Source organism: Aegilops tauschii, chromosome 1 (genome assembly GCF_002575655.3).
Source record: "Aegilops tauschii subsp. strangulata cultivar AL8/78 chromosome 1, Aet v6.0, whole genome shotgun sequence".
Classification (NCBI taxonomy): domain Eukaryota; kingdom Viridiplantae; phylum Streptophyta; class Magnoliopsida; order Poales; family Poaceae; genus Aegilops; species Aegilops tauschii.
Genome location: NC_053035.3, coordinates 455,434,642 through 455,446,857, shown reverse-complemented (window position 1 = coordinate 455,446,857; position 12,216 = coordinate 455,434,642). Strand labels below are relative to the sequence as shown.

The window sequence follows — 12,216 nt, the reverse complement described above, 5'->3', positions numbered from 1 at the left end:
GATGTCCAGCTCGATGTGCTTCTTCCGGCGATGATGAACGGGGTTGGCGGAAAGATACACCGTGGAGACGTTGTCACAGTAGATAACGGTGGCCTGTGAGATGTCGTGATGCAACTCCTGAAGTAGCTGTCGAAGCCATGTGCACGCGGCCTCCGTGCTAGAGCGCGATACTATGGGTTGTCGCTTGGACGACCACGAGACGAGGGAGGGACCGAGGTAGACACAGTAGCCAAAAGTGGAGCGACGTGTGTCGGGCAGCCAGCCCAATCAGCATCAGAGTAGGCCGTGAGGGTGAGTCCGAGGGACATCGTGCCACGGATATAGCGGGGAATCCATTTCACGAGCGTCCAATGAGAGTCCCGAGGGGCGTGCATATGGAGACACACCTGCTGAACAGCGTACTGCAAGTCTGGTCAGGTGAGCGTCAGATATTGGAGAGCACCAACAATAGACAGATAGAATGGAGCGTCCGACTCGGGTGAGCCCTCAAGAGCAGAGACCTTGTCCTTTGTGTCAACAGGAGTAGCGACTGGATGACAGTTAAGCATACCGGCATGCTCAAGTAGCTCATGCGCATACTTCTGCTGATGAAGAAAGAAGCTGTTGGGTCGCTGAGCGACCTCAATGCCAAGGAAGTAACGGAGAGCACCCAAATGCTTGATGGCGAACTCATCACGCAGCCAGAGAGTAATCTGCTGAAGAAGGGCTGTGGAGGAGGCCGTTACGATGATGTCGTCGACATAGAGCAGCAGGTAAGCAGTCGTGTTGCCATGGTGATAGATGAACAACGAGGCATCCGAGCGAGTGACACAAAAGCCCAGTGTCTGAAGAGAACCGGCGATACGCTGGTATCAGGTGCGAGGTGCTTGCTTGAGGCCGTAGAGAGACGGAGACAGCAAGCACACATGGCCAGGATGCGTGGTGTCGACGAAACCAGTGGGTTGCTCACAGTAAACCTGCTCCGCAAGGTGACCATGAAGAAAGGCGTTGGAAACGACGTCCATCTGATGAACTGGCCAGCTGCGAGAGACCGCCAGCTGAAGAACAGTGCGGATCGTGCTCAGTTTGACAACCAGTGCAAACGTCTCGGTGAAGTTAACTCCAGCATGCTACCAAAAACCACGGACCACCCAACAAGCCTTATAAAGCTTGAGAGTGCCATCCGAGCGGGTCTTGTGACGAAAGACCCACTTGCGGCTGATGACGTTGGCGCGGGGGGGGGAACCAATGTCCAAGTGCGGTTCTGCTGCAGAGCATCGAACTCTTCCTGCATCACAGCAAGCTAGTGAGGATCACGGAGGGTTGCCGTGCGGATGCTGGAATCGGTGACGGCTCGGCGGTGGAGGCAGCGAGGAGATACTCGTCGCTTGAGGACCGCAGACTCAGAAAGTGGAGGCCGGTCCTGGCCCGTGTGAGAGGGCGAGACGGCAACTCCTGGACCACGGCGGGTGTCGGTGGCGAGCCGGCCTCGATGGAGGACGGCGAGGTGACTGAGGCCCCGGTCGCGCCAGAGGCCGAGGGGGCTTCCCCGCCTGAGACGGCGCCCGGGGCCGAGGAGGGGGTGGGCGACGCGGGAGCGCCCGGCGTAGCCGGGAAAGAGGGCTCGGGGGACTCCGAGGGTGCCAAGTCGGCGTCCTCCCTAGAGCCCGAACCACGGGGCGTCGAGGGGGCGCGGCCGGAGTCAGAGGCCACAACTCAACCCACGGCGCGAGGAGCGCCAAAGCCGGGGGGACGGTCCGAGGACCGATCAAGGCCGTCCACCAGATGATGGCGCCAAGGTGCCGCCGGTGTCCGGCGGCGAGGTGATGGCGGTGGGTACCTGCTGAAATGGAAACACCATCTCATCATAGTAAACATGTCGTGAGGTGAACACCCGGTGCGAGACAGGATCATAGCAGCCGTAGCCTTTGGTGTTAGGTGGGTAGCCAAGAAAGATGCGGGCAGCTGAGCGAGGTGCAAGCTTATGAGGCGTGGTGGCGGCGATGCTAGGATAGCAAAGACAGCCGAAAATGCGAAGCTCATCATAAGAGGGAGGTGCACCGAAGAGAAAATGATGAGGTGCAAAGTTCCCGCGGGTGCGACAGGGGCAAATGTGAAGAAGGAGTGATGCAGTGGCAAGTGCATCAGGCCAGAAGCGCGGAGGCACATTGGCATGGAAGAGAAGCGTACGAACGCAGATGTTAAGAGTGTGAAGAACGTGTTCATCGCGACCGTTCTGTTGTGAAATATAAGGGCAAGTGAGACGAAATGTCGTTCCATGTGTGCTAAGAAGAGTGCGAACAGCCAGGTTGTCGAACTCCTTCCCATTGTCTGTCTGCAATGCGAGAATGGAACGCTCAAACTGCGTGAAAACATAGGAGTAAAAGGCAGCAAGAGTAGATATAGCATCAGACTTGCGCCGCAACGGGAAGGTCCACACATAATGCGAAAAATCGTCAAGGATAACAAGATAGTAAAGATAGCCCGTATTACTTGCAGCTGGAGAGGTCCATACATTAGTGTGGATTAACTCAAACGGGTATGATGCAATATGAGAGGAAGCCCTAAAAGGAAGCCGAGTGTGCTTGCCGAGACGACAAGCATGACAAGAGTGATCATCATTCTTATCACACGTGAATGAAAAACTCCGAAGTATATGACGAAGGGTGGCGGGGTTGGGATGATCCAAGCAAGCGTGCCAAAGATCCACACTGGTGGCGAGGGTGATAGGAGCGGCGGAGGTGGAGGTGGTGCTGGAGTGGACTAGGTAGAGTTCGTCGGGGCTATCACATTGGTGGAGCACCATCCGGGTACGAGCGTCCTTGACAGAGAAACCAAACTCGTCAAACTCAACGGTAACAGGATTTTCACATCTAAAAGAACGAACGGAAACAAGATTTTTAATAAGATCAGGGGAAACTAAAATGTTAGATAATGACAGTGGAGTAGATGTAGAAGGAAAAGATGCATGTCCTATGTGAGTAATGGGAAGGGAGGAACCGTCACGACGGTGATACGAGTAGAAGTGTGGACGAGATAGGAGGTGTGGAGGTTACCGGGATGAGCGGCCATGTGAGCTGTAGCTCCGGTGTCCATATACTCATCGCCGCCGCCGGTGTAGGTGAACGGGGTGGGAGTGGAGTGCAGAGCCGCCAGCAGGGCCGAGTTCCAAGGCGCGTGGGGAAGCGCGGGGACCGACGGCTGTGACGGGGCCGTCAGGGGCAGCAATAGCAGCCCTCCCAGCTGTGGCAGCTGTCCGTAGGAGAGAGGCCCGTAGGGCTGTGGCGCGGTGTAAAATGCCTGATACGAGGGTGGCCGCGCGCCGAGGATGCCAGGAGCAGGAGCACGAGGAACCGGCATGGAGTAGGCATGCATGACGCCGGTCCATGGGTTCTGTCCGGCGTACTACGGGGCCGGCTGGAGCTGCTGCTATGGTGGACAGGCGGCTCTGCCCCGAGCGCCGTGGGGCGGCTGCCCCTTGTGCCCACCGCGCCTACCCCCCGCGGCGACCCCTGTTGGCTGTCGGGGCCGGCTGCTGCGGCGGGAAGGGAGCCGACTCCTGTGGGAAGGCGGGCAGGGGCGGGAGGGCCGGCGCGGGGCATGGCTGAGGCAGGTGACGGCGGTGTGAGTGGCCCGGGTCCGCGCCATCTTCATCCGTCGCTCCTCAAGCTTGAGATACGCCACCACCTTTGCAAAGGTCGGCTCCGGGATGAGGGTAAGGTTGGAGGCGGCGTTCCCAAAGTCTACGTTGAGACCGGCGGTGAGGGTGCTGATGAGGAGCTCGTCGCCGACCTTCTCGCCAAGATCAAGGAGCTCATCGGCGAGCTTTTTGAGGCGCATGCAAAAATCATCGATGGATGAATCAAGCTGCTGGCACCCGTAAAACTCGCCGTGAAGGAGGACCTTGCGCTGAAGTTTGTTGTCGGTGAAGAGGCTGTTGAGCTTGGTCTAGACGGCGTGGGCATCGTCCTCATCACACACCACCATGTGGAAGAGGTCCTTGGAGATGGTGAGGTAGAACCAGCGGATGATGGTGGCGTCGAGGATCATCCAGTCCTCGTCGTTCACCATGAGACGAGATTCCACGGTGCCATCAACGTGACCGTGCAGCAGGTACTCACGGAACACCAAAGAGAACTACCTCTTCCAGACGGAGTAGGAGGCGGTGGACTGATCAAGGACCACCGGAACACGGTCGAAGATGTTGAGATCGCGAACGAGGGTGGCGTCCAGACCGGCGAATGGGTTGCTGCTGGAGGAGATCGAGGATCCCGGAGAAGCCATGGCAGCGCGGCGGGTCGGTGGGAGGAAGGGCGGCGGCGGTGGGAAGGGAGGGAGGTAGCGACGGGGAAGGGAGAGGGTGGGGAAGGTAGCGGCGGCAGCAGCAAGGAGGTAGGAGGAAGGCAGCGGCGGAGGCTAGGGTTAGGAGGGGTGGAAGCGGTGTGGAAGGCGGCGGCGACACGAAGCAGCGGCGGCTGGGAGGAGCGGCGGCGGGGTGTGGCGGCGGCGCAGGGGAAGGCGCGGCGGCAGCGGCTAGGGTAGGATCGTAGGGTAAAGTGATACCATGTAGAGACTTAGGTTTGGGCCGTGCAACTCTCAATGCATTGAATATATAATGTACAAGATGGAGCCACAATCTCAATTATATAGGAAAACTAGGAGTTGGGCCTACGACACAATATACATGCACAATATATTCAACACTAACCAAAGACTGGTCATATATTCTAAATTTAAAACCATATGTACTAGAGGCACAAATACGGATACTAAACTACCTGTAGGTTCAAAAAAGTTTGTGCACTCACACTCACATTTGGATTTCATAAAAACAACACACGCTATCTTCCTCGTATGTGCACGCGCACATATGTGTACCTTCCTGACATGTTATTGTTATTTCTCCCTCCTCTCTCTCTCTCTCTCTCTGTGTATGTCATGCGCGCGTACACAACACCTCTGATGAGACGCCATGACGCGGTGTGTGAGGCGCCTCATCTTTTAGGATGGAAATGCGCCGGTGTGGAAGGAGAGGGGGAGGAGGCCATGGGAGGCTCCGTGACGGCAGGAGAGGGAGAGGATGCGAGACAATGTGGGAAGAGAGAAGGAAGAGCCAATGAAGCACCATCTCACATGGGAGGAGATGAGGAGGGTCTGGTGTCGGCACAAGCAGGATGAGACCCTACAACTATGATATATTTTTAAGAGGCTGCCTTGTTAATTGTTGTGAATGAAGTATTATGGTTTTGGAACTTTGGTATATAAAAAGCATGCAAATAAAGAGAGCGGCGATTCGGTGCCCAGACTCATCTGCACCCACGATGAAGGAAAAAAATTAAAACAAATACTAGGAAAATTTAAAAATTCTAATTCTTTTGCATGGTAGACAACATTTCAACTTTACAACTCTATACTTAAAGGAATGATGAATATTTTAATATATAAATACTTTGAAATAGACTTACTCAAAGCTCTAAAAAATATCTAGTAATGCATGCAGCGAAGCACGTGCTTTACACTATGAGTGAAGGTAATTCATCCTTTTCAAAAATCTGAGACATGCTAGTTTGATGTTAAGTCAAATTTAACTAACCTCATAGGAAAATATATTTAACTAGTACCACCATGGAACCATATTATAACGTCCTTGCAGAAAAAAGAAGGTATCTGATGTTGGGTCATAGCCATGCAAGTATTTAGCCTGTCATGGAGCACCCGCACCATATTCCTATTTGGAAAAGGCTAGCACTGAACCGACTGGTTTTATTTTCACGCTCTCGTCCGCCTCACGCGCGTGATGCATGTCCATGTGGGAGCTCAGTCGTGCAACATGGACCGTGTTATGATTGCAACACGGGCTATGTTGCAAAGGACGTGGGCATCTCAAGGCATGTAACACATGTCCGTGTGGGAGCTCAGCTTGGGATTGCAGCATCTTCAATGTTACAAAGGATGGGGGCATCATGAGGCGCGTGACGCGTGTGTGCGAGTTCAGCTTGGGATTGCAACATGGGAAACATGGCCCATGTTGCAAAGGATGGGGGTAGTAGCAGGTCGAAACATAAACCACATTGCAATGGAAATGTTTTTTTCCATGAACCATAGAGAACAGTTCAACAGAGCGCAACATGGCTAGTGTCGCTGTCGGTACCGTGACTAATGGGTTCACAGATCAACAGAGCGCACACGGGCCATGGTACCCACCCCCCTTGGTGGGGCGAACAACTAGAGGATCACATTGGCAACAAACTTACTACCACGACTCTGTGGTAGCATGCAGATCTTTGTGAAGACCTTCGCTGACTACAACATCCAGAAGGAATGCAAAGCTGAGGAGGTACACAAATCTTTGTCTAGATCTGATACACCTTAGCACTTGAGCCTCAAAGTATGTAGATGAACGTTGCTCAAACATCCCAACAACAACCCAAGGCCAAGATCTAGCACCTGGGAACAACTACGACACCCGGCAACGCTTTACCTTTGGCTCGCATCCGGCAAGTGGGACAACAAGCCACCGCACCCAACATGTGGCACACTAGTTCTGCTCAGGCAAACCTTTTGTGACGCATGGTGGGTATGCAGGCATGCCAGAGGAGCTACAACGGTGCATAGGGTGATTCACCCCGTCGCTTACTGAATGGTGGACACCTGTGTCAGTGCGTGTCATACTAACACTAGGTAAAAACCCTAAGCAGCGATGGCAAGATGTGCGCCCATTCTCGAAGGCCAAAAGATAGTGACACATAACCAAGCATTCAATGCACTCACCTAATTTGTCAGAGTTAGGTATAGACTTCGTAGCTACTGTGTTGCCCCTTGTACTATAAAAGGAGGGCCAAGCTATTGTAAAAAGGGTTGGACATTTGGTAGGTTACACCTAGTAGCTTCAAAGCAGCATTTTCCCTTCCCGGGAAAGGTTTTGTAGCTCGTAGTCCAACATATAAATAAAAACAAAAAGCAGGAGTAGGGTATTACGCAACCATGCGGCCTGAACCTGGGTAGATTGAGCGTGCTTTACGTTTTTCCGTTGGTGTGATCCACACTTTGTGCCCACACAACGAATCAGAAAAGGGACATCTTCTGTCCTTAGTGTCTCGCGTGTATTATGCACGCGCGTGACGACAATTGCAAAGCCTCGAACACAACAAAAACCATTATGCGAATAGGTTGGGATGGACAACTGTCACGGGGAGAGATTGGAAAGTTGTCTCGCATGCCATCAAATGGCTCGATGTGATTCGAGATTGTTGTAATTGTTGAGCTTTAGCCCATTTTTCATATCCAATAATTCCTAGGAAAATCCTGTAGGCCCATGTGGCACGTTCATGCATGACAAGAAAAAAAACTGAAATATTGTGCTAGCGGAAAATGGAACCGTAAGGTTGTGAATGTCCCATTGATGTTATTAATGTTTCATTTTCGTTGCTCCATTACTATTGTGGTTTCACTTCCTTTATTTCGTGTGTTACCTTCTTTTTGTCATGTAAACAAGAAGCCCGGAAGCTTTTACACTGGTAGAAAATGAAACAGAATGCATGCATCTCCCCATTGATGACATTATTGTTTTAGTTTCATCTTCCCATTAGTGTTTTGGTTTCGCTTCCACTTGCAGGAGTCTATAAGAGAGGTCGCTCCTCTTTGATGACTGATATTTATACACTCATTTCACCTTTGTTTAAAACGATATATTTCATTTAAAAAGAGATATTCTCTCCGATATTGCTACTAATGACTAATGAATGCAAAGGATTTCACAAATCCTTGCTTTGATGTGTTTCCATAGGAAATGGGATAAAAAGGAAAGAAATCACGTGTGGGAATGGAATGGGAGAAAAATGGAGGAAGAAAGGATCAACAGGAAGCGTCTATGCGAAGATAGAGCAAAAGACGGTGTTCCATACTGAAAGTGCGTTATATCGACTAGAGGGGGGTGAATAGGCGATTTTTACAAATTCGTCACTGAGGAATTACTACTTGAGGAATTTGCTAAGTGACGAAATACAAGCAGCGGAATAAGTACTCAGGTGCATGCATAACAAGACAGTAGCATAGCCATCATGATGAAATGAAACATACACAGAGCACAGGTAGCGTGTAAACAGGATAAGCAGGCAGAAGACAAGATGACTGAAGAAATAGGATTGTGGAAATTGAGAAAGTCTTCAGTCAAACTCTACAAATAGTAATGATCAGTTTCATCAACACATAAGCGAGGAAATGAAAGGATTGAGGAAATAGAACTAGTAGCTCAGTGAAGGCAGTGATTTGGTAGACCAGTTCCAACAGTTGTGACAGTTGTACGTCTTGTTGGAGCGGCTTGGTATTTACACCAAAGGACACACAGTCCTTACTGTATTCTCCTTGAGCTAAGGTCACACCGACCTCGCCCAATCACTTGTGGTAAGTCTTCAAGGTGGCTTTCAAACCTTCACAGACTAGGTCACCCGGCAATCCAAAATTCCTCTTGGATGCTCTAAACCTTGACGCCTAACCGCCTGGAAGATGCACAGTCTTCAAAGGTAACAAGCGTCGGTTCCACACAAGAACAATCTCTTCAGTGATGCTCAATCACTTTGGGTTTTAGTTGTTGGGGTTTTGGGTTTTTCCTCACTGATGATTTTCTCTCAAAGTCCTCGAAGGATGGGATGCTCTAAATGACAAGTGTCAGTTTCTCTCGAAGCAGCCAACCAGCTAGTGGTTGAGGAGGCGGCTAATTATAGCCGGGGAGCAGCCCGGCATGATAAGACATAAATGCCCCTAATGATAGGACTGTTAGGTGGATAAGATATTTGGGACAGCTGGCGCGTAGCACAGCAACGGTCGGAAATTTGAGCTCTCAAATTCCTGAGGGCTATCATGTTCCTCACTGTAGGCAATTCGCACTGGCGAATTCCTAACTCCTCAATCAGAACAAATTCCTCAAAGACCAGAAGATTTTCGTCTCTGTCACTGAAGAAATTGACTAAACTGCAAGAGATTTACAAAGGCTTCACTCGAAGGAGTGGGTACATGTAGGCTTTGACATGAGCATCACTTGGAAATTTTTCCTTAGTATTACCTCGACCCCCTTTAACAATACGGTGTTTTCTATGATTCAAGAAAGGAAAACGAAACTACGAAAACAAAAGTCTTCACGCTTCATAGTCCTCGCATCAATATCAATATCTTCAAGGTCACACTAATTTCCTCATTTTCAAAGTCTTCAAGAAAACCAAAGTCTTCAACTGAAGACATTCATTTTTAGGGGTCGACTTTCTTCGGAAATATCAAACTCCTCATAGACTTATTAGACCCGTGTACACTCACAAACACATTAGTCCCTTAACCTATAAGTCTTTAATACACCAAAATCACTAAGGGGCACTTGATGCACTTACACATACGGGCGCACGCACCCGCATGAGCGCCCGTTTGGCATGGATTTTGAGGCAGTTCGTCCACCTGCATAACTTTTATTAAAGGGACCACATCGAAATGTCAACAGAACGACGAGCACAGAAGACAGAACCTCTTCATCATCATCTTCATCTACAAACCCTAGCCGCCACCATTTCCATCTCCATGGCCATCACCACGACCATAGTGCTCTCTCATCTGGTTCGCACTTGTAATCATGCATCACTCAAGGCATCCATTATAAGACATATTTGTAATCAATCTATCTCAAGATGTGTTCTTCAATGTTTTCTTCTCGCGATCTGATCTCCATGAGTGAGTAGTTCGGTAAGGTATGGGTGGAGGCATGAGCCTTGCAACCCGAGGTATTTGTTGAGAGGATCAATGGAAGACTTTGACATAACACCCCGTATGTGTGAAATAAAATTGTTCAGTGAAGATGTCTTTTGTCTTGTCCATGATCTTCATCCTTGCTGGTACCCAGGATCATGGAGATCGAGCACCGGTGAGGCTAGGTGCAAGGAGACCGTGAAGTGTTATACCGAACATCAGTGACAGCAAGGTTCAATAGGGTAACAAGGATCATATCCTTGGGGATAAATGAGGTGTAGTCATTAAGCGTCCAAAGCACTTGTCTGATTTCATTATCTTAATTATCAAGGCAACCCCGCGCGATGGATAGGGCCTACGGTAGGACAACTGATTCTTGATGCAGGACTCATGTCAGTCAAGATGTTATTTGAACACATCCCCCACTTCGATCCTAACAAGCACATCTCGATGGGTGATTTCCAGCGCACAAATTAATATCCTATTGATCCCAACGCAAACACAAGGTTGTAAGCATTAATACCTCATACCCATACCTCTTTTTATTATAAGTTTTTTAATCTCTATTTGCTTGATGATCCGGTCAAAAGCTAGATTTGACACTTTAACAAAAGGTTGCTAGAGACCATCGCTTCAAGGGAATCTTCCTCTCGTGGGTTTGATAACCAGGGTCACCTCTCAGGAAATAGGTGTGGGATACTCTTTTCTGTTCCAATACCGGATCAATAAAAGGAGGTATCACTCTTCTGTAGAGAGAAGCCGCTTAGTATCTCTCGAAGGAACTGCCTTTTAGTTCTAACCTTTGCTCCGCCTACAAATTTCCCATCTCTCTTCTCGACATATGCATCGGGGAGTGAGACACTAGGCCTCCAAAGCTCTGCCTCTTTTCAGGAGCACTGTTGCGCGACAGCTGGATCCTTTTTATCGTGGCTACGGACAACGACATCCCCGACGATGAGTTCCCCAATGAAGACTACTTCACTGACGTCGACCGCCTCCTCGGTGACATGACGAGTGGCACAACTTCATCCTCTTTCATTGCTTCGTATGTCATCTTATCCTCTCTATTATGGTTAGCGTTTGGGTTACTGCTAGTAGAAATCCATAGGAATATGATACTTGTTTCTTATGATCTCGATTGCATGACTAGCTTCAACAATCTATTGCTGTTTTGGTTATCATCTCTATTATGTTATTCATGTTTTATCCACTATTTTTTTGGATTAAACTTAATGGAAAATTCTTGAGATATTCAACAATCAAAAAACTTGACATGTGTAGGCAACTTTGACCAATTGCATTTACTGGGACCTAAAGTCTGCTATGTTTGAGAGTGTGAATTTTAATAGGTAGCATGCAACGGAAGTTCCTTGTATTACAACCATGAACTATTTTCACGCCTCTAAGGGCAAGCCAAAGGGAGAACTTACTGTTGAATAGGAGCAAGCTTTCCAAGCTATAGACACCCTATTCCGAGGTGCTATTTTGAGTGTTCTTGACTACAGGATTGTCGATCCCTTCATGTCCATCAGGGTTGGTAAGAATATGTGGGATGCGCTTGAGGCCAAGTTTGGGGTCTTGGATGCAGGGAGTGAGTTGTATGTCATGGAGCAATATCATGACTACAAGATGTATGATGACCACTCCGTGGTTGAGGAGGCTCATAAGATTCAGTCGCTCACTAAGTGACTCGAGCATTTCAATTGTGTGTTACTAGAAAAATTCATTATCAGAGGCATCATGGACAAGTTTCCTCCTCCGTGGAGGAATTTTGCTACCTCTCGGAAGCACAAGAAACAAGAGTTTACTGTCGTCAATCTGATTACTCCTAATGTGGAAGAGAAGGTGAGGGACACACACACACACATACCACACACACACACACACACACACACACACGTGCTCGTTTCCATGAGGGGAGCTCTCGTGCCAACTTAGTGCAGAAGAAGAATTTCCAACGTGACAAATTCAAGGACAAGAATAACTATGCGGACAAAGGAAATTTTGAGGGCAATAATAAAGTCTCACAATCTACCAACTTCACGAAGAAGAAGGATACCTATAAGAAGAAAGGAAAATGCCATGTATGCGGTGCAAAAGATCATTGGGTATCATCTTGCAAGGACCGCTGGGACATGCGTCAGAATGAGAACAATGACAAGATCGCTAATGTTGTTATTGGCGATGTTGAGATGACAGATGTCGGGTGTGGTAAATTTCCTACTGTTCTTTCAGTATGTCATTCTCCTAATTGGTGGATTGACACTGGTGCCAATATACATGTGGGTTCTAATATCAACATGTTTTATTCTTACCAGGTCGCAAGTACTACACCCGTGCTAATGGGAAATGGGTCACATGCTTCTGTTCATGGTGTTGGTACGTTCGATCTGAAGTTTACTTCGGGAAATAAAAATCTTGTCTGCAGCTCTCGTTTGTGTTGAGATAGCTATAAATTGGTATTTGAGTTCAATAAGGTTGTAGTTTCTAAGTGTGGAAAATTTGTTG

The 12,216-nt window shown here is 48.9% G+C and overlaps 1 protein-coding gene across 1 annotated transcript; it reads left to right on the top strand.

Moving 5' to 3' along the window:
- Positions 1-569: 569 nt before the first annotated feature.
- LOC123496895 (uncharacterized) lies at positions 570-1,286 on the top strand. The gene has a single exon (XM_045232304.1). It carries the CDS (start codon positions 570-572, stop codon positions 1,284-1,286), a length of 717 nt encoding a protein of 238 aa, XP_045088239.1.
- The last annotated feature ends 10,930 nt before the right edge of the window (positions 1,287-12,216 follow it).

Excerpts from the sequence above, each read along its gene's own strand:
- LOC123496895 (XM_045232304.1), top strand. The coding sequence starts at position 570 with ATGCGCATACTTCTGCTGATGAAGAAAGAAGCTGTTGGGTCGCTGAGC.